The 23,205-nt window shown below is 29.5% G+C and overlaps 2 protein-coding genes across 9 annotated transcripts in view; both read right to left on the minus strand.

Moving 5' to 3' along the window:
- Nucleotides 1-20,856, minus strand: part of LOC123294688 (protein phosphatase 1 regulatory subunit 12A) — a 40,353-nt gene extending 19,497 nt beyond the window's left edge. For 2 of the 8 annotated variants that reach the window (XM_044875807.1, XM_044875803.1), the window contains exons 1-9: nt 20,311-20,854; nt 8,995-9,244; nt 8,045-8,210; nt 6,623-6,770; nt 5,928-6,144; nt 5,707-5,787; nt 3,878-4,141; nt 3,702-3,810; nt 47-463 (exon numbers count right to left, since the gene is read on the minus strand). In XM_044875807.1, the coding sequence (XP_044731742.1) occupies nt 47-463; nt 3,702-3,810; nt 3,878-4,141; nt 5,707-5,787; nt 5,928-6,144; nt 6,623-6,770; nt 8,045-8,210; nt 8,995-9,244; nt 20,311-20,556 (1,898 nt within the window). In that variant the 5' untranslated portion in view covers nt 20,557-20,854. Of the gene's footprint in view, nt 1-46; nt 464-3,701; nt 3,811-3,877; nt 4,142-5,706; nt 5,788-5,927; nt 6,145-6,622; nt 6,771-8,044; nt 8,211-8,994; nt 9,245-20,310 lie in introns of all 8 variants that reach the window. The other 6 variants (XM_044875802.1, XM_044875801.1, XM_044875804.1 and 3 more) reach the window with 5 other exon arrangements.
- Nucleotides 20,857-21,410: 554 nt separating this feature from the next.
- On the minus strand, nt 21,411-22,269 carry LOC123295707 (rhythmically expressed gene 2 protein-like). Its single transcript, XM_044877135.1, has 2 exons — nt 22,243-22,269; nt 21,411-22,183 (listed from the first exon to the last, which is right to left on the minus strand). The coding sequence occupies exon 2, from the start codon at nt 22,172-22,174 to the stop codon at nt 21,419-21,421; it is 756 nt and encodes a 251-aa protein (XP_044733070.1). The 5' UTR covers nt 22,175-22,183; nt 22,243-22,269; the 3' UTR covers nt 21,411-21,418.
- Between the last annotated feature and the right edge of the window lie 936 nt (nt 22,270-23,205).

The following is a 23,205-nucleotide window of genomic DNA, read 5'->3' on the forward strand; positions in this document are numbered from 1 at the left end:
AAAAAGCACAGAATTTGAAAAAAAAAAGAAGCAAATAAATTCATACCTGTCAGATAACCAGCGATCCGTGCGTAGGGAACAAGATCTGGTAAGAGGATTATTTGTAGTAGAAATGACTTTAGATAAAATTGAATCCGATACAATATGTTTACGATTAAAATGAATAAATTTTTGATCATCATCCTCGTATGTACTTGGTGATATGTTATTATTATTATGAATAGTATGATTATTATGATTATTATTATTTTTAGAAGACGTTTCAGGTTTTTGTGGTGATGGTAATAAACCTAATTTTGTTATAAAATATGTTTGTTCATTACTACAGTCATTGTTACTATTACTGTTACTAGGTGGATAAGAAGATGATGTTTTATTGTTATCTTGTGGGGTGCCTGGAATTGGATATAAGGATTTGGCTTTTTTGATACGTTCTTGTAATTCCATATAACGACGTTTGAACCTGTCACACATGCAAAAACATAGCAATAGTAGAGCCAATCATATTTAAATATTATAGGTCCAAGGTCCAGTCGTATCATTTGATAATCATTTGTAAACATCTGGATTTTGAGACGCTATTGTTAACCTTGGTCCTACCAACTTAATTCTGTACGAAAATATTTAAACAAATAAGACATTTGGATACTTAAATTTTGAAACGAACAGTTCCTTGGCGTAAACTTAATCTGGCAAATTATATACAGAGTGGACCATTTTAATCTATCATGACTAATAGCTCGTTTTGTAGTTAGCCAATCAAGAAATAACTTCAGATTTTGAAGGGGGGGGGGATCATGTTCTGACATTAGATTGGACCGGACATATTTTCGAAAATTGTTAGTTTTCGGACAAAATATGTCATTATTGAATTTAATCGATACACCGTAGCTACAGAAAAATGCTTTAGATAAAATTTGTTAATGGCTATAGAGGACATTCGCCTGTGCTCATGATTTTGTCTTGAAATTCTAGTTTCAAGACCATTTTGAAAAATTACCTGGGTTTAAAAGTTATTAACACAGAATAATGGTCTTTTTTGTCTTTTCTTTGATAACTTTTGTCTAAAAATTTTTTCTAAAGCTAACGTAATTTATTTGGATTAAATACAATAATAACATATTTTTAAGTCGCGTTTTCTTCGAAAGCACAAGATTTTCGAAAAAATTTATTTAACAAAAAATGTTAGTTTTTTATGAGGATCAACTTTCTAATTTAAAAAGTTATTCTATCTCTTACATTTAGGACCTAAATTTACTATTAAAGCAACCCAGGTTAAATCAGATGCCTGAACATAGTGCCCCCGTTCAAATTCTGAAACTTTTATTTAAGTTATTTTTTGATTGGTTAACTACAAAACGAGGTATTTAGGTGTATAGATTAAAATGGCCCACTCTGTATATATACAAGGTGTTCTATAATTGATTGCAGAACTCTTCACTTCCTAAATAAGTTTATGAAGACAAACGAACAAAAATTTTTTTTTTATTGAATAGCTACGAAAAGAGCTACTAGCCATAATAAATTAAAATCACTGTATATTTATACATATTCCATGTATGTATAAATATACAGGGTATGTACATATATGCATCGATTTTCAATGAGAAATTCTATGAAAATTTTCGTAAGAAAATAAGTTGTAAGGCAAATGCTTGACAATAGCCTCTAAAATTCCCAACCTTTCAGAAACGATTTTCAAATACTACGCTTAGTCCTAGACTTAACAAATTATATTAAAAAAAACACACACAAACAGTTAAAAATAAATCTTACAAAACTTTTAGCTACGCCACGACACGACACGACATTTAACTTTCTTTATTTTTTACAAAATGGTTTCTTTTTAAGAAATTCTAGCTAATTATTTGAAATAACATTTGTTTTTTATCTAAGAGACGAGCTTGAAATTCTTCAGAATGATATGTATGTTTATTAATTCTCACAAAAATCTCTCTAAAGAATCATATAATTTTCGTTTCATAATGGATCACGGTCCTAATAGGAGTACTAGTTCTCTCTCACATAAGGGAGAGGTAAATACTAATAATATAACTGTGTTAACCATTTGATTTCATACCTACTAGGCGCGCATAGCTTAAGACCCTGAGCTCTGATAGGCGCGCATAACTTTCGACCCTGGGTTCTACCTACTATTATAAGAAGTTGTTGAAATAGTAAACTACGAAATCGATGCATCATTTTGATATGATTTGTTTTCATCTATTTCATTTCTCTCAATTCAAAATTTTTGAAATTAGAAGCTATACAATAATTAAGTAAGGATGATTTTTTACTCCCCCCCCTTTTCCATGTTAGGGTACATATGATTTCTCGAATCCCTTTCTTCTTATAGAATGAAGAAAATCATTTGGCATCCGAAATGGAACTATATTTCTAATATTAAATTTCAACTTAAAAAATATTACGTAAGAATAAATATCCTTCCCTCTCGGGACCCCTTACGTAATTAATGAGTGGTCCGTTATACTTTTTAGGCGTGTTATGAAAAATGATGAGAGTGAATTTTAATGATGCGCGCGCACAGGGTGACACGAAAACTGACACCATGAAGTAAGTCGATAAACGAAATGTCACTCACAATAGACAATGATAGATGACAGATTAAGAGTCATCAATGAACACAAAAGATAAGTTTAACTGGAGTATAATTTATTTGTTCAAATGTAAATTAATAACGTAAATGAAACAGAAATTGGTCAAATTTAATGGGACGAGGAGAGAATGAATATTATTTCAAATAAGTAGAAAGAATTAAGAGCATTAGTAATAATAAGAATAAAATAAAAATAACCTAGTGATCATGAGGGGGTGCAGTTAGTTTAGATTAGGTTACGTAATCCGAATGTTATACATACAAATTATTCCCTTTTGTCAATCAGAAGCGATTTACGAATAAATAATTTTAGAGACACATTCTTTGGAGTCATTGACACAAAATTTTAAAAGATTTATTACAAGTTTGGCGTCTCTTGATAGTTCGAATTACGCAATTATTGAATGGAAAATTGTAATAATTGCTCTGATCGACGAGGAGTAAGCACGATTAATCGAATATGTTTTTTAATTAATTATTTTCGAACATTCATCCACGAAACGATTATGCCATATTTTTTCGGCGTCTTACAACTGCAAAATTATGTCTTATTAGACTCTTATCTAAAGTTTCAGAAGATGCAGGAGGATCATTTAACTGAACTCAATAAACAATATCTTTTCAGTGATTTTTCTTTGAATTGAATCCTTCGCCGTATTTCATATTGATTTCGTACGCAAATTATTCTCACGCAATCACTCTGGTACCATAAAACCTAAGCGGGACATTCGGCTTACATTTCTAATCGAACTGTTAGTGTAAAGTATAAAAAAAACAGTAAAGATAATGATGATAAAATTTTTCTTAAAAACAAAAAGCAAAAATTTGAGATTTAAAATAAAAATTACAATTTTATGCGAAAACACTCATTTTCAAAACAACAAACAAATAAATCGTGTTTTGTGTGAAGGGATGTTTTGTGTAGATTTCATAATCGTGAATCGTGAATGATTTTCAAATGAAAACTAATATTAAGGAATTTTCCAAAAGTAAAAACAAAATTACAGCAAATTACTTTTAGACCCCCCTGTGTATATACAAGTTTTGTATGAAATGATTTAAAAAAACAATGTAAAGGACATACTTTTCATCATTCTCGAAGCTATGAGTTCTTCTTAAAACGACATCACTATTATCGGATATATTCTTTGAAGTTGGTGATGTTGGACTCTTTTGTTCTTTTTCACCGATACCTGCATAAAATAGAAAAAATAACTTCAATTTTCTATACCTCTTTGGGAGATTGATTAATTTACGTACGCAATGATAGTGATTTGGTTGGTGAATCATTTCCAAGACGCGATCGTAAGGATGCAGGTCGTCGCCATGATGGTATTGTACCAATATCTTCTGTGTTATTTTCAATTGCTTTGGGTGGCACACTTGGAGGAGCTTGTTGAGTAGGTGATGGTAATTGTTTTGTTGAATTATTTTGTTCACTTGTGGGGGTAGTTGCTGGCGATGATGGCGGGTATATCCGTTGAGATGAATCCGTTGTACCAGCATTTACTCGGTTCTTCTTTTCTAATGTTGAAAAAATTTATCATGTTAATAGGATTATAAATGCTTGGAAGTATTAGAATTGTATACAGAATGGTACTAAAAATAAATGAGCTACACGTTATGTGCAGACGAAAAAATAGTTCTACAATTGAATAACTTCTGTCAACCGATTGAGTTTATGAAATGACATGTTTGTGAAACGTCAATTCAGTTCAATTTTAACCAAGAATCGCTTCACACCGAAACAAAATAGTGACGACCGACGAATCCTACTTCACACAATCTGGCTGCGTTAATAAGCAATCTTGCAGTATTTGAGGAACGGAGAATCCACTCAAGATCCATAAAATGCCATTGCATGCCCTAATAGAGCGCGACCACTTGATTGATGTTGTATTCAAAAACTAGTTTAAAGGACCAAATTGAATAAAAATACCACATATACTGAAATCGGTTTTTTATTCATGTCGGTTGTTTTGTTTCATTTTATATTGACATGTAAACATTAAATAACTTTGAAAAAACACAACCGATTTCGGAATATGTGGCATTTTTATTCAATTCGACGAAAATTTGTCAGCTCTGATATATTTATGCCAATAATTTTGAGTCAGTTTGCCCATCTATTTTTAATAATATTCTATATTTTAGATGCATTTGAAAAAATTAGAAAGTTTTCATTCACTGGAAATAAAGAGTGTTAAACAATAAAATGTGATTCAACATCGGGTTGTCAGAATGAGATGAACAAATTTCAGTTGACGACAAGTTTTTTTTTCCTCGAACTTTCTTCGGCATGATGTTTGAGCCACCCTCCACCATTTTTATTTTAGTAAGAAATTTTTATGAAATTAGGTAAGATTTTTCCATTCATATTAGAAAATTATGATAAAGTGTCTAGTTTTTACGGACTCTAGCATGGTTTCAATTTGGAATTCGTTGCAGTCAAAAGTTAATATCGATTATTTACAGGCTTTTAAACAAAAACTTTATAAATAAATGTAAAATTTAAATATTTGATGTTACTCGAGTATTCGGTTTTTCTTTTTACTAAAGCCAGCCTTTTTACTAAGCAGTGTCGTTCAACTAGCAGCCTGAATGATATTCAGCCGTAGCGTCAGGTAACAGAAAGTGGAACTAAATTTAAATGACTAGGTTAGGCAAATAGTTAAACTTTATCAATCCAAGTCATTTGCCTAGCCGTTTGATTGAATGGCTGAATATAAATCACGCCGCTTGTCGACCGATGCAGTTTTGTGAAAAGGCTAGACTGTTAATTGAACGGCTAATTAAGCTAATTGGCTGCGACATATTGATTAAAACGACGCACTCTGTGTAGTGATTTTAAAGAATTTGTTAGGTTTCTTTTAGATTGACCTTCCACATTTGATTATAAACTTAGTCACGTAAGATTTCATAGTAATAAAATTATGTCTATTGTCTAGACACCCTGTATATTCTAAGATAAGTAGTCATACGATTTAATAAACATAAATAATGAATGTTATTACATAACAATAAAAAAGTGAGTGTATTTTTGAATGAAATAGAACAGACATTGTTTTGTGTTATCTGATAAATCTTACCTTCATCCGTAAAGTTATCAGAACTTGTTTCTGTTTCGCTAGAGTAACTATCAGTGTCACTACTTAACGATAATTCCAGATCTACATATGCAAAGTGCAGCATGAAAATATACAAACATTTCATTTAATCGGAAAAATTTTATCCAATACAAAAAAAAAACTAAAAACTAAAACTCTAGAAGAACAATTTAAAAAAAATAATATAAATTATATATACTGACCAACATTATTATCAACAGATCCCACTAAATTTTCATCATTTTCCTTATCTTTTTCAATTTGTAATTCAACTTTTTTAATTTTGGCTGGAGCATCTGCTTTCCGTTTCGCTTGTCGTTTACCAAGTATGATTTCTTTGTTAAGACTAGATTGTTTCACTTTCAATTCTTCTAAGAATTTCAACATGTCAGGATCCGCTACGTCAAATGGAGTTTGTCGCTAAATAATCAAAAATAAACTTTATAAACTTGTTTGCAAAATTTTAGTTATATGACACAATAACGAAACACCAGTTTTCTATAATTTTTTTCAATTTCGATTATTCTCTAAAGGGACCTTCGTAAAGGTTCTTTTATTTTGTAAATTTAAAAAATAGCTTTCAGTCAAAATTTCTGAAATTATGAATCTAATCCAACTTCGGGTGTTGCCGGCAAAGTCGGATTATAAGTTAAACATAAATAATAATCCACATCAGATAGGACTTAAACCTGGCGTAACATTCGCCTGAGGAGCCAAGTAGTTGAAATACAATTCGATTTATCAGGCTTAATTCGACCATAAAAATAACCTTAGTACGTATCCTTGGTAATATTTGATTTTCTAAACATGAAAATAAGCCTGAGAAAACTATATAAATTTTTAGTTACTAGTAGCGATAAATCGCTAAAATATATAACATTTTGGTAAGAGTTCTTACATAAAAATTTTTAATTTCCATATCAGCCAAATTATCAACAAGTAATTTAGCAGCTTCACGTTGATTCCAATGTGTGGCCGCATGTAATGGGGTCCATCCATCGTAATCTTGTTGATCAACATCAACCAATCCATTTTGTAATAAAATACTGAAAAGAAAATATGATTTAAATTTTAAAAAAAGTTTGCCCTCCAAATTATTTCTGTTAATATGCAAATAGCCCAAATACAAGTATTTTGTGAGCGAAAAGATACAAAAAATTTTGTGTCATTATCACACTTTCACAGGAGATCAACGGTAGTTTTATGCTCGTATGAATTTCTAGAACTCTCTCTAATGGATTATTTGCGTGCATCATTTTACTGGAAAAACTCCTATTTACGATTTTAAAAGATGTTTAAGCAAAGTTGTTTTCTGCCCCATAACGACATTTTTGACAATTAACATGTTTACTGAAGAAAGTCCACACGATTTGAAGAAAAGTCGACGGTATTTGATTTAGATATCAGCAAAAATTTAAGAACAAATTTTGTCAATGACACCCCTTAATTCTGCATCCGCTTTATTCATCTTGTCATAATGAAATTTAGAGGGTGCTAAAACAGACCGCATGTTTTTGAACTGGGAAGTGGTAAACTTATTTTAAAGCTCAAGCAGGGAAAGAATCTTTGCATTGAAAAAAAATGTGTCAAAAGTTTTAACAGATGATGGTTTCCGTCAGGATTTCTCAAATAGGAAACTCCTTAAATGCGAGGTTTTCTACAGTGTGGATCATTGCACATTTAATGGAATGATAAAAGCTAATCCGAGATTCATTATGAAGGAATGCAAGAGTTTTATATAAGAAAATTTGATATTTGGGGAATGAAAAACTGTTAGGCAGGAGTATTTTAAGGCAGAAAATTTAAGGACTGGGCAAAATCTCATGACACCTCTTAATGTTGCATTCGCACTATTCTCCTTGTCATAATGGAATATAGAGGGTGTTAAGGCAGACCACATATCTTTGAACTGGGAACTGGAAAACTTGATGTAGACCCTAGATTGGACATGGCAAGCAAAAGACATTGTAATGCTAGAACAAGAAATTTTCTGGCATTTAAAATAATGTTCTGAAGGAAAATTTTAAAGTCTAAGTAAGGAAAAAACTTTTCAATGAAGAAAAATGAGTCAAACTTTTAACATATGATGAATTTGGTTAGGATTTCTAAAATAGAAAATACCCTAAACGCTAGGTTTTAACAATGTGGATCATTTCAGATTCAATGCTACATTCAAAAGGAATGCAAGATTTTTATAGAAAAAAATTTGATATTTGGGGAATTATTGGATGGCGAATATTTGGAGATTAGAAGAAAATTTTATATTTGGGAACACTTAGACAGGAGTATTTACGGCTAAAATTATTCAAAAACAACTTACTGCATAACGTCAATATATCCTTTGGCAGCAGCAATATGTAAGGCTGTAGCTCCAGTCTTATGATGTGGTGCACCCATTGATTCGATACATTCTCCAGACGCCCAATCTCTGGCATCCTTTAACATGCGACGTTGTTCATCGCCTCGAGCTTTCTCACAGTCTATTCCTAAACAGTAACAATAATATATTTAATATGCTGATTTTTATTATTATAATTATTGAAGTGTATCCAGGTGTGATCGTTCATTGTTCATACTTTATTTATTCAATCAAAACACAAACAAGGTCTTTTTATCAAATAAAATCAGTCCTCGGTTATGAACATTTTTATACACAAAAAACTTGCTAGATACAGATTTGGAAATAAAACGACAGTCTTTCAAATTTTCAGCCGTTATTGCTAAATGGGAGTTGCAGTTCGCCAACTGATGATAAAATTCGTACTAATTAAAATCAAAAGAAGGTCCGAATTCAGTAGTTACAGTTTCGACTACCAGAATTGTAATTACCATTTTTTTAAAGCCAATAAAAATATTCAAATCAGTAGTTCCAATTTAGGCCACCTTATTACTTACTATTTATCAATAGTCCAATAAAATGAAAATTTAAACAACCATCAAAATGGAATTCTGCATTTTTGATAAAAATTCGTTTTGACATAAATTTGAAGTATCTTCGTATGTTTTCAAGATATTTTCAAGTTTTTAATGTTTTTCTACCCCCTTAATAGAATTCAATATTTTTTAACTATGTATAATTCAAATTTATGCCAAAACGAACTTATATTCAAAAATGCAGGCTTCCGTTTTTATGGTAGTTTAAATATTCATTTTATTGGACTATTATAAAATCATCTGGTCTAATCATTTTGTATGAGAAAATGGCCTCCTACAAAATTGGGCTCGTTTTTTTCAAAAAAATCTTGTGTAAATCAGAACAGTTTTATTTACCTCTCTTTTGTATTTCATCTTGTAGTAAATCTAACATGTCATCGGACTCAGCAATATCAATAGCCAATTCACCATCGTTATTAATTGCACCAACATCAGCGCCATTTTCAATTAAATATTTAGCAATTGAACAAAAACCGCATGATGCCGTTGCATGTAATGGTGTCCAGCCTTCATTATCACCTAAATTTACATTCGCTCCATTTTGTACAAGAAATTCCACCATATCCAAATTATCTTCAATACACGCCTGTAAAATAACAAAAAAAATATTTTATTAGATAATGATGGAAATGTTTAATTAGGACGTCATAGTTCTTTATGGTATCCCAAAAATAACGTATCTATTCGTTTATTAACTCTCTAGCGTTCGCAGTTTAAGTCCGATTGGAATAAAATTTGGCATCAAGAAGGGTTTTGGTATTTGAAAGGTTAAGTTCGTTAATGAGAAAAATCGACAGATAAACAAGAAGTGGGAGTGTGCGAAAAGTACAAAATTTTGAATTTTTTTAAATAAAAAATATTTTTGTGTTTTTTGATCAGTTTTAAGCAAAAAAGTACTCTTGTGATTTTTTCTTTAGACACTTAGTTTTTGAAATAAAAAACTAAAAATGCAATATTCAATTTTTAATCCCCGAACCAAAAAAAGGGGTGTTAAGTTTGACCGGTATGTGTGTGTCTGTCTGTCTGTGGCATTGTAGCGCCTAAACGGATGAACCGATCTGTTCGGATGAAATTTGTCAGGAGTTTTTACAATTTTGCAAATTTCACTTGTAAAAAAATGTTGTTTTTTTTTTTAAATATTATTTTTAAAAATTTGAGGGAATTCGCTTAGCTAACGCAGCTCCTGCGCTATGAATATTTTATTAATAAACTGACATCAGACCTGTATATTGTAAAATTAGCTTCCATGTTTTGGATTCGAAATCTTAGTTAGGCATTTGCAAACTTTAGTTCAATATTTTTACGGACCTAACCTACGGTCTTTAATAATTTCGATAGACATACTTTTTTAACAAAATGATTCTACCTTTTACCAATTAATTACCTAATAATAATTCAAGGAAAAATTAAATATAATTTGAGGCAATTTTTTTTTGAAAATAACTTATCAATGACCAACAGACCATTTGATTTAATTAATTAAAATATTTTAATTTAATAATAAAATTAAACAAATGAAACACGCAAAAATTTCATTAAAATATTTTTGAATACAACACACAATTTAACAAAAAAGAGCTATAATTCAGTGAAATTTAAACAAATATCAGATTTGGACATAATTTGACTTTCTATTCGATAGTACAAGAACATTAAATTGCAAATATCTCTGAAAATATTAGCATTAAAATTACCAATTAGATAAAAAATGATTAGAGCCTATAAATAATAATCTGTAATTTTACTTGCTATAAGGGAAAAAATTTTGTATTCCATTTTTTTCCTTAGTTATTCCAAATTTTATGTTTTAATCCTCCTGTAAGCCCCCTTGGCGTACAAAATCGAAGTATTCACCAGGGCTGCTTGCTTCAGCTCTAGTTTAAAGAGTCCCGAAAAATACCTTTTCATCACTTTAAAATCTTGATATGCTCAGAAAACGTTCTTTAGTATATAGTGGGGTAAATCAACCGGATTTTGATAATCAACTCGAAAATTTTTGGGAGAAGGCTTACTCACTTACTAAGACTTTTTTCACCAGGGAAATAACGAAAAAAATTTAAAATTGTTTTATCTGTTTAGGAGCTTTGCTGCTACAGACAAACACACAGACACGTTAAACAACATCCTTCTGTTAGTCGAGGGTTAATTAGAAAATTTACGAATAAAAAATAATAATTGTGTAATAAATTAGTTAAAAATTAAAATTGTAATAACATTTTTTTTACGTTCAAGTACGTTCTAAATCTAATAAATAGAATGACGTCACATAGAAAGAATTAGATAAATAGATGTGTAAAAAAATTCTTTTTTTAGCAATATTTTATATTTAGCAGAATTCAGTACTTTCATTTAGTGTTAAAATTCGTTGGTCTTGAGTCTTAGTTGAATAGTAACTGGTATTCTGGTATAAGTATTAGTATTTGTAATAAATGAGTGAAGATATTTATAGATAAAATTATAAATGAAATATTAGTGACTATGAAGAATAATAGCTATAACCACAGCCAAATATATCAGACTATATATCCATATTTAGTCTATGCGCTAAATACACACGCCTGCAAAAAAAAAAACTTTAATTTTTTCTCCTCGTCCTACTTCGTATGAATCTTTTTTTTCAGCTACATGGGATATCATTGGTAAATATACGCCTATTATGGTCCTAAGTCCAAAAATAAATGAGTAACAAATGAAAACAAAAAAAACAATTGACTGAGTTAATTAAAGAAATACCATGTATAGATAGAGTTGATTACTCTGACATTACACATATATCATCTATACATGTCACACATACATAACTAATAATCTCATATTAATACATACTATAAAATTTGCATCTAATGTGTGCCCTCGTGAGTAAAAAGTGATGTTTACAAAGAAATGTTTCAAACAAAAGTTGTTTATTTTTTGATAAGGAACATTTTTTACATTAAACTTTTGTTCTATCTCTAACGGTTTACAAGATGAGTCCTACGGACCCAAGACCCAATTGACCTGTTGCTCATTTACGAACTCAATCTTAAATGCAACACACTGTATATTCTACTAATCATAAATTTATGTAAAAAATAGATTTTTAGCATATAATTGACGAACGTACTAATTCTGCAGCGGGATCTTACCCGAATAAAGAAAAATTCTTAGTACAATGATATTTTTTCTGACGATGTTCTAGTGCTTAGACTAAAAACTATAGCAAATAGTTATTATATAGTTATAGTACAAAGAATTAGCGGGTAATTGGTGCCAAAAAGACATAATCTTTAATAAATGTTATATATTACAAACAATATATAAAGAGCACATTGTTTTAGTTGACATTTCACTTAGGTCACCGCACCGACCATTTTATTACACCCTGTGATACTGTTATAATGTTTTGATATATTACGCCAGTCAAATCCTACATTAAAATCGCAAAGAGCTATGTATAGCTACTTCTTTTTTAGTATGTTATTAGGGCCCCTTAATGGAGTGTGAAACCACGTTTTGCAAGCAAAAAAATTTGCGCTATCGGCGTAATACGTAAAAAAACTGCAAAATTTGCTGACTTTCTGGACATCATTGTTTTCTCATGCAGGGGCAAATTAAAGCAAAACTATTTTCTCCAAAACTATAAAAGATAGAGAGATGAAAATTTGAAGGTAGCTTCAACTTGCGAGCTTTATGAAAGATTTGAAGAGCTTTTTGAATAATATAAACTAATTATATTTAGAAGACAAAAGAAATTCTCAAAATGAAAAAATATTGTTATCACGCAAAAATAGTCAGGTCTGGTTCTTGACGTATTACGACAGCATGTTAAATTACTATTAAATAAAGTCGTGATACTAAATAAGCAAGTGTATTTTCAACCTTACAGTAAGGACTGTGTTGTCATGTTTTGGCAATAATATTTTTTTATAAGTGTTTTGGTAGTAAATTGATTTTTGAAATTTAAATCGAATAAAATAAATTCACCAAAATCAATTAAACCACTCGAGAAAATATATGATTGAAGATTCATCTTAAATATAGGTATACCTAACCTAACACACTTGTTAAAAGTGATCATAGACATACAAATATTGGATTCGTAGCTTATCAAAAGAGGTAAATACCAACTGATTGTTTATATAGTGTGTATCAGCACCAAATGTTGATTCAGAGATAGTCAGAGTAACCTTTCTCGATTTTTTCTTAAGGGAAACGCAAAATCGCTCCCACATAAAAGCTGTTTGTAAGCCCATCGTTAAACGAGCTCGAATTTTTTATTTTTTTGTCCTGCTTTTGGTGGGTAGTTCTTGTGATGTCGTTTAAAATTGTAGAATATTTGACGATATCTCGCGTTAAAATTACCCCAAAAGTTTTATCAAATTCTGAAATAAAAAATTTTACTAATTTTATCGTTTTTTTCAAAGGGTATTCGATTTGGGTAAAAATTATTTTCTAAAGTAATTTTGATCCAAAACTTCAAAAATCGAGTTCTCTTAATCATTTGGCGAGTAGTTTTTGAGATATCGACTAAAATTATAGAATGAGGATTTCTACCACCCATAATCAAAATATAATAAATTATTGTACAATGCATACTAATAATAGGTAAAATTTTAACCAACAGATGTCACAATTAAACTGTTCATTTCTAATAGAGTTATAATTTTGTATAAATCTCTTTACTTAAATTTGTTATGTCTATGGAATATATTAAGATGTGAGTTGTATGGCGTAGCGTTAGTTGAAATAAAATTTTATTATTTATAGATTTTATTGAAAATATTACATAAATAAATATTATTTTCATTTTAAATAATATATCCCGTTTTTTTTCCCTCAGAAAATACAACTTTTTAACAAAGTAATAATCACCGATTTGTTTTAATAAATGATATTGGAATGATTCATTTAGATAGACAATTCATTTCTTTTTTTTTTTTTTGTTTTACTTTTTATCCCGACAACAGCGGGGGTTATGTGTTTAAACGTTATGCATGCATGTATATTCATTTTTTCCCTCATAGCTTTTAAAGTACTTGTTATAATTTGACAAATGAGGTATCGATGATTGCCCGGCTGGAAAAATTTTGTATTTATTATTCAAAATTTATTCTTAACATCTGCAAAAAGTTTTATTTCATTCTGTTAAAAAAGTGGGTTTGCGGACATCTACTTTAATTTATAACAGTTTGGTATTTTATAAGTTTTTTTGTTTTGGAATTTTTTTTAACTTTTAAGTTTTAGCTTTTAAAAATGAGATGTTTAGTTTTGTGGGACCTCATGTATATGGATCAATCATAATCAATCGTTAATAAAATTTTAAAATTTCAACCTACACCACTGAACTATAAATATAGTGTGACATCATATTAAGTTTTTGTTTGATTTGAATAAGTTTTTTTGAAACTTATAAAATGAATCATTTTTAACGCAAATATTCTATTTTATCATTATTTTAAAATCTAAGGTTGTTAAATACAGTACAATCTAATTTTTTTTAACAGCAATTAAACATTTTAATCTGCAAATTAATTATTAGCATCTAACCTCACTAATAATCGGATTGATGTAGTTATTTAATTAATAAAAATAATAAATAATCGTCTTTTGACTCTATTTTGATGGACGAAAATTTTCGTGAATTTTCTTAGAGCTTTTAAGACGGAAGATTTTGGAGATAGACAGAAATCGATCTTCAGTCGGACACTAAGTCAATGATGCATTAGGGGTTAACTAATCAGTATTCCCAACGCACCTACAATCTGTCACAAAAAAACACGTGTTTTACCATTCTAAGTGTATAGGTATAACATTATATGTGAATTACATGTACTGTTAAAGTAATATCACTTAGAATGGTTTAACTAATGCGTTTATTTTGTCTAAGAGTGTACATACACTGTCACGAATCAACAGAAGAATGAAGTAGTTATCGGGAATTATTATGTAACGCTCATTGATGGCTACAAGAAAAAAGCATTCTTTTCCGAGAAAAAAATGAAAGTCCACCAGTCAAAATATATAAATAACGAAGCCCAAAATCTCGTTCCCCCTTTCGTTAAGAAATTTTCATAAAAACTTCTGCTATAAATTATGAAATTTAATTGTTTGAGACAGTAATTCTACTTTCAAAATATTTCAAATATTCTGTAAAGTTATACAAACGGAAGTGATTTAAATATCAATGTCAAAAATATATTTTGTAAAGATATTTTTAAGAACAATCGCACATTTAAAAAAATTTTGTTTTAATATAAGCGCAAAATTCTTTTTATGTAAAAACTTTATTATTTCTCCAGCCTGTCTTATCCTATCCACGCGAGATCTTCCTTATTCCGTTATGAAATTCCATGATTTACTTGCTCATTTTCAAGCTTATCGTGATGACTAATGACGAAAAAGACTCACAGTCTAAAAAAGTACAGCTTTGAGAAAAGCAGACTAGAGAAATAATATTAAGGTTTAATTTTGTTTATTATGTCATTTGTATAACATATCTGCAATAAAATTGCCTATAAATAAAACGAAAGTAAATTACTATTGATATTTTGTATCACTTATTTTCTAGTCTGTTTTTAGCCACGGGTGACGAGTCGAGCTAATCTTATGAATTTCTCTATCAAGAAATCAGATCCAGTTCGAAGATACACCGATTTTATTATCCTAGGACTAAGTGCTTTAAACCAAGTTGACAGTGGCTTCAAAATGTCTGAACACCTAAATCATTTTCCTTGAATAAATTAGCTATGGTCTAGAAAATCTAATCGAAGCCGATCAAGAACAAATTTTTTCCTCTTCCAGAAAAAAAAATCTCCAGCTATGCAAGCCTATCAAATTAAGCCGTTCTAAAATAACTATCAAATATTGGTCCTGGCTTTAGACTTCCAAATCTACATGGGATTACATTGTAAGAATCTCCCCGAAAAATACTTTTAGCCTATTCCGATAATTTTCGTTCACGTTAACTTTGAAATATAACGATTAAATTATTTTTTTTTTAATCTGTGCGCCATTTATATCATAAAAAACCGAAAGTGCTTGATAAATTGTAAATGGCTTATTTACCTTAAATTTAAAGTCGATTCGAAAAAGATCGAAAATTTCATATCAATAAACTTTTGCTTAGTAGCCAATTTCGCCGTAAAATATTAAAAAATCCAGGCACCATTTTATTAAAAGTATAAACAGCGTCAAAATCTACTTTTACATCTTTTATGAAAAGTACAATCAGTGTCAAATTATATTGTCTGTTAATTATTACTATAATAATTAACAGAGGGTATTTTCTGAAAATGTAACAAATTTGTAAAGCAAATTAGTTTATATACAAAAAATGAATTTTGAAATTTTTGTTGACATTCACAATAAATTTTTGTTTTTATTTCATTAGCCTTTGTGTAAATGATTAATTTATTACTTAAATTACAACGTGGTATGGCGACCGCGGCGCTTGGCATTCAAATTCATCTAAAACACATAGGTCTGTTTTAACTTGACAAGATTTGTTAACATTAATGGGGTAGTTGCCGATATCGAATGTGCCACATTCCCTATAAAAAAGTTAAAGTAGATTTGATATCACAACAAAATTTGAAATTGAAATTAAAATTAATTAAAAAACGAAGAAGTGTATCGTATATAAGTAATCGTATCTTTCTTGTTAAACCATAGAAATTACATATAAAAAAGAAATTTATATGTAATTTCTATGGTGATACGGTGCAATGACGTCACTAATCTATATCTTTGTCTTTGTTTATTTAAGACTTTTAAAACTTAAAAGTAAAACTTCTTTAGCTCCATCTTTTGGTGTAAATACATGTTAAAAATAGAATAAATATTATTTATAAGATTATTTCTATCTCTATATATTATAGAATAACACTTGAGCTATAATTAATAAAGATATATTTAAAAAAACTTAAATTTAATATGAGATTTTACTGCTCCACCTATGGTCATCATTTTGAACCATAAATTAAAGATTTCTGTAAAAATTTAAAATAATAAATGTCAAACAATACATGGCCATCTTTTCTGATATACTTAATTCTCACCTTTTCTGATATACTTAATGAGTTACGACTATTTTACACTTTAAAAATTGAAAACTGTGTATATATTTTAGCTGTGTAAAACAATCGAGTGTTCGAAACTTCGAGTGTTATGGAAGTGGGATAAGTGAGATCAAGAGAGGTGAAGGCTATAAAGCGGTGGGTTTTTACTTTAAAACACAGTGAAACGGACGGGTATCAAGCTAGTTGAGTAATAAAAACAAATTTTTTTTTATACATGAGCTAATTTCGAACGCGGGTTTCCGGTAACGGAATCCAGTGTTCTGCCACCAAGGGCCGCTGTATAAATGTATTATATTTTATATACTTATAGTATCACATGGATGTTGTGATGTTGTTGAAACGTAACTCCCGCTCCCTTTCTATCTTCACTAACTTATATCTCCCTTTCAACTTGATCAATCTTTTCGTAATAAGCTTGATCATTTCATAACATTCTGATCATATATTCTCCAGTTTACTCCTCAAGTCAAGCGTGCCTAAAGAAGTTTAACTTCAAAAGTTACTTAAAGTAGTCTTCAATGACATTTCACTCTGAAAGAGATTTATTACAATTTTTAATCTGAAAATCAAACAGCCTCGGACCATTTTGCTTAAATCCGTCACTAAGTAGAATAAGTAAAAACAGAGCATTTGTTAATGATTTCAAACACAATTTTAAATAGTAGCAGTATTTTATAATTATTGTTTGTAACTAAAATGATGTTATTCCTATATATATTGTAAGACGTAACGTAACGCTAACTGTCGTAAGTGTCTTTACGTTGAACGTTGTACGTTCTTCACAATTATACGTGGGATGTTGAGAATGAAACGGAGACGATTGAGACTGACTTTAGTATGGCAACGGCACACGACTCAGACAGCCACACCACAACACGGTCACTCGAAAACATAGACACAGTCGTCAGTCAGTAGATCATACAGTTGTCCTTACACTAACTTATACTCATGGGCAAACAAATTAGGAATATTCACGATTTTTCTTTTTTTGCTTTAAAGTAGTATGAGCGGCAAGGCAAGTTTAGACTTGTGGTTAAAATTATTTGTACTTTTTTTTCAACTTTGATGATGAATTTTGTTATAATTTCATAAATGTAGACGAAAAATAATAATAAAATTTTTCGATATCTGCCTTGGTTTTCGAAATATTGAAAGCTAAATAATTAAAGAAAATTTTCAATTTTAGATATTTTGAAAATTACTCTAGATACCGAAAAGTTTTATTTTTTACTTTTCGTCTCATATTGTCAAGTTGTAACATAATTCACCATCAAAATTTGAAATAATATATTTTTTCAATTTGTGTCCCTACTATCGTGCTCATACATCCTTAAATAGTGGGGACCACGGTTTTTTTTTATTGAAAAAAACTAAAAAATGATTGCTGATTTAACTAAACTGTTTCCCGTCTTGAGACTGCTATACTACCTTAAATAAAGAATAAACAAAATTACAAATAATAATATGCGGTGTGCGAGGTCAGTGATCTTTACTGATATCGGTCACTGGGATTTTATTTGACTGGTCTGCTGCGGGTGCTGGACACACTTTCTCATATTTATATTGGGACAGTATTTATTATGATTATGATATCAATTTTTGTGGATAATGAATGACTCATGCTTTTTTGTTCTTCGATTAAGGTAGTATGAGCGCCAAAGCAATTTTAGACTGGTGGTTAATTTTCAAACTTCATGAATGTAGTCGAAAAATAATAATAAAAATGTTCAATATCTGCCTTTGGTTTTCGAAATATAGAAAGCTAAATAATTAAACAAAATTTTCAGTTTTCGATATTTTGAAAATTACTAAGTTAGGATAACAAAATTCATCATCAAAGTTGAAAATAAGGTACAAATAATTTCAGTCTTAACTTTGGCACTCGTACTACCTTAATATAAAAAATAATTTATCATATTTCACGACAAATTTCTTGACAGATATTTTTTTCGGACTAGCGACTGGTCTATTAATCTTTATCAAATTTGACTGATCATATTATTTTATGACTAAATTTTATTTATCATTTCTAAGTAATTTGTAATTAAGTAACAACAATAATTCCAATCATATAAAAACAAATATCATCACACTTTACGCTTCTAAATCTTACGTTTTATGAACACCTATACCAAAATTTTGTTCGTATCATTAATATTTCACTTGGGACTAAACTTAGTATGCCTTCTTTTTATATATACAGAGTATAAACTTTTTTATTTAATTATTGAAATATAGAGCACATCTGTATTTTTAATACCAATTAAGGTAGTACGAGCGTCAAGGCAAGTTTAGACTTGTGGTTGAAATTATTTGTACCTTATTTGTGCCTCCATTACGGTCTCAAACGTCTTTAATTAGTCGGGCACAACGAATCTTTTTTGTTTTCAATGATTTTTTAAGGTTTTAACTTTAAATAGTTTTTTTTTTAATTTTCACCAACTAGTTTTAGAAAAATCTATCCAAACATATCATCCATCTACCGTTTTCCCATAAGACAAATGTTAAATATGCCAATTTTTTAAGTCACTTTTTTTCATAACAGGTTATATGTTATTTAGTGTATTTTTAATTAATAAAAACTCTCTTAATTGAACGGTAAGATACCCAAATTTTTGTTTTATACAATAATATATTTCGTTAACTATAACATACTAAAAATTCAGATCATTATCTACTAATTTATTTTTTTCTATTACTGGCGAGTCACCCTCCTTAAACTCTTCAAATTTAAAATGAAAAAATAATGCAAGCACTGACCATTCAACACTTTCTATACAGGGTATTCCAACAATTAATTAAGTCAATTTGTTTTCACTTGTTTTTAATTTGCGCTTGAAATATGGTCCATTTAAATTATCATTTTTTTATAAATATCAAGAAAAAAAACTAAATAGCTTAAATTGCATGAAAATTTAAAACTTTATTTTTTTATTCGGAAAATTCTATCTAGTTATCAATTTAATTATGAAAAAATTTAGCTCGATATTATGCCTGATCGATACTACCTAAATCACTCAATAAATTCAATTCTATTATAGAAATTAAAAATTTATTGTTTTTAATATATTCAGAAATTGAATTTCGTTTAATTTTCCGTTAACCCTATAAGTAATTTTAACTTCTTATAACCATAATCTTTTCAGACATCCCTGGAACACTTTTGGATAATTTCAACTTGATACGTTTGAACGAACAGAAGAAAATCCAAATTTAGCATATTAGGAACTTGTTTACTTCGATAAGACAAATAGTTTTCGAAAATCGGCCCAAAATCATAGATATTAACTCAATCAAACATTCGACCTAAATCCTGGTCATTCAGATATAAATATCGAAAATAGATGATTGAGAAAACTACCTGTTATTGGGCGAAGATACTCTTGAAATAAAGTTTGGTCGGTTTCTGAAGTTTTTAAAAACTCTCATATTTATGGATTTTTCTGGTCATATAAATAATAAATTGAAGCCGTGCACTATTTCTAAGAAATGGATCTGATAGTGTTGACATTAAATAAATACATAAAAAATTTGAAATATACCTGAGTAAAATACAGGTAAGACTTAAGAGGTCATCGTATCGAGATCGACTTACCTGATGTAAGGCTGTCAAACCATCGACATTCGGTGTGTTGATATCAATCCCCTTTTCTAAAAGTTTTAAAACCTCATCCTTGTCACCAGCGGTACACGCAGCTAAAAACACACAACTTGATGGAAACTTAACTTTACTAGATCTCACTTTAGGCACAGTTGGTTCACGATTTGTCTCTGAATCCTCCCAACGACGTAATTGTTCAGCTCGTTTGAAATGAGCTGAACTACGAGTCTCTAAAGACATTTTATTTTATGATTTGAATATATCGTCGAAATTTTCTACGATACACACGCCATTCTACGTATAACTCTCTCGTGAAAAAAAATGATATAAAATTAAATGTCTTGCAGGTCTTGCACACCAGCACAGAGCACAGAGGGAGCGGTCCCTGGTGATTTCAATCTTGAGCAACGCACTTCACACAAGTTCCAAACACTTATTTTATGCATTAACTTTTTGATTTTTTATTATGAACAATACTTTTATTCATTTAATTGTCTGTCCTATTTATTATTATACTCAAATATTTGTTAATCAGAGTTCACGTATTTCATTCCGAACATGAGCAGATGTTATATCTCATTTGCATTTTAGTGCATTCTTCTATTTCAATTTCTTATGTTTTACAAACTGGGATTTTATCATATTACTAACTTTATTCATGTGCATTCTTCAATTTTAAGCGGGATTTTTAAATCATATTATTATTCAAACCTACTTTTCATATAACTAGAAAATTTTTTGGGAGAAATACAAGAATATTCTATAAAAATGAATAATTTTTCTAGTGAAAATTACGATTGGATGAGTAGTTTTTGAAACAGTGTCTAAAATTACGTACGATAATCATTAAATAAGATTTTTTTTCATTTTTTCCCCTAACCTTGCCAAAAACGGCAAAAGCATAAAAATTTTACGATTAAACAGCAAGTTTTCGAGTTATTGACTGCAATTTTCTCCAGAACATCGCCTCTTACACACTATTTTGTTCAAAATAAGTATAAAAAGACAAAACAGGCATTTAAAAAAAAATTAATTTTTATTTATTTCAAAATTTACATAAATTAAATTATAAATAATGATTTGTCTTTTAACAATCTCAAAATTAAACATTGGCTAATTTAACGCATTTTTCGTCTAATAAACTATTCTTTAAATTGCTCAAACTAGCAAATACCGCATGTTCGGGTATCGCATGTTCCGGAACTTCTTTCGAAATTAACGCTGCTTTCCAATCGGCATTGATAGCACCTTTATAATCTAATTCTAAAGAATTGCCAATATGTAACGATTCTGCGGGTAATAAATTCTTCACATTCGAGAAATTATTTGCCATTCGAAATATTCGCCTATCTGGTTTCTCTACGCCTGCTTCAAATGAATTTATAACAAATTTAAAATATTGATCAATTTGTAAATTTTTTAGAATCACCGATAAACGAGGATCAAAATTCGAAATTACACCTAATTGAATATCACGACTTTTTAAGGTATCTAATAATTCAACGGCTCCAAAAGTGTGTTTCCAACATAAAGAGGTCTGGTAAATAGCAATCAAATCTTTAGATATCGGTTGTAGTTTCTCTTCATCGGTTGTAAATTCTTCGAATGCACTTTGTATAACTTTATGCCACCATTTTTCCCAACCTATACCAGAAAATTTACCATAATTGGGATGAGTTTTGTTAAGATTTTTTATTGTAGCTTTGATTTTATTATTTAAGTCTTGCTCAGTACATTTAATTCCATGTAAATTTCCAATATTCGCGTACTCTCTGCCAGGCGAATTACGAAATTTTAATAATGTTCCAGTTACGTCGAATGTAATTAATCGAATGTTTTTCAAACTTAATTTAGGCATTTTTATCACCTAGAAAATTACGGATTAAATTTAGAAATAATAGTATTTGGACATATCAAAAAGGATACTTTTAAAAAAAATGCTTATTTATCCAAAATTGTAATATAAATTGGAATTCACAAAACTTTAAAAATAATTAATTGTGTAATTTTGAAAATTTTGAAATATAATACGATTGTCATAAGTAATCCTCCCAAAAGGTTAGAAAATTTTATAAAAAAATATTTCATTTGCAAGACCTAATGATTTAAATTTAGGAAAAATATCTGCATACAATCTGTTATTATAAAAAAAAAATTAACTTATGAATAAGTAGAACTGTTCTAGAGTTTAATTATTTCTTTATCAATAATTTCCCGCTCATTGTTTTTAAAACTGTACTATATAATAAGCTGAAGCTCATTGAAAAATCAATGGTTCAACCATACTTTTACAGTTTTACTACACAAAATATTATTCTGGAATTTGAAGCATTTGTGCTGATTCCGGGATTTTTTGAAATGATAACTTTTATAGGTGCGCTAGACGCTATGTGATATTTGTATAATAAATAATATTTAGTAGGGTAAAATCTTACATGGTTTCGCGTCAGCAACATGCTATAAATATGTAGATGTAGATATATTTCAATGCAAAACGGGTACAGACGTTTTTGTGGAATCATTTGTAATGTTTTTATACCATGTATATATAAAATATACATAGTATATTAAGTTTAGTCCCAAGTTTGTAAAGCTTAAAAATAATGATGCTAAGAAAAAAATTTTGTCATAGGTGTTCATAAAATCACCTAATTGGTCCATTTCCGGTTGTCCGTCCGTCAGTCCGTCCGTCAGTCCGTCCGTCTGTGGACACGATAACTCAAAAACGAAAAAAGATATCGAGCTGAAATTTTTACAGCGTACTCAGGACGTCAAAAGTGAGGTCAAGTTCGTAAATGAGCATCATAGGTCAATTGGGTCTTGGGTCCGTAGGACCCATCTTGTAAACCGTTAGAGATAGAACAAAAGTTTAAATGTAAAAAATGTTCC

The sequence above is a fragment of the Chrysoperla carnea genome, chromosome 3 (genome assembly GCF_905475395.1).
Source record: "Chrysoperla carnea chromosome 3, inChrCarn1.1, whole genome shotgun sequence".
NCBI classification, from domain to species: Eukaryota; Metazoa; Arthropoda; class Insecta; order Neuroptera; family Chrysopidae; genus Chrysoperla; species Chrysoperla carnea.

Coding starts and splice junctions, on each gene's coding strand:
- LOC123295707 (XM_044877135.1), bottom strand. CDS start 22,174: ATGCCTAAATTAAGTTTGAAAAACATTCGATTAATTACATTCGACGTA.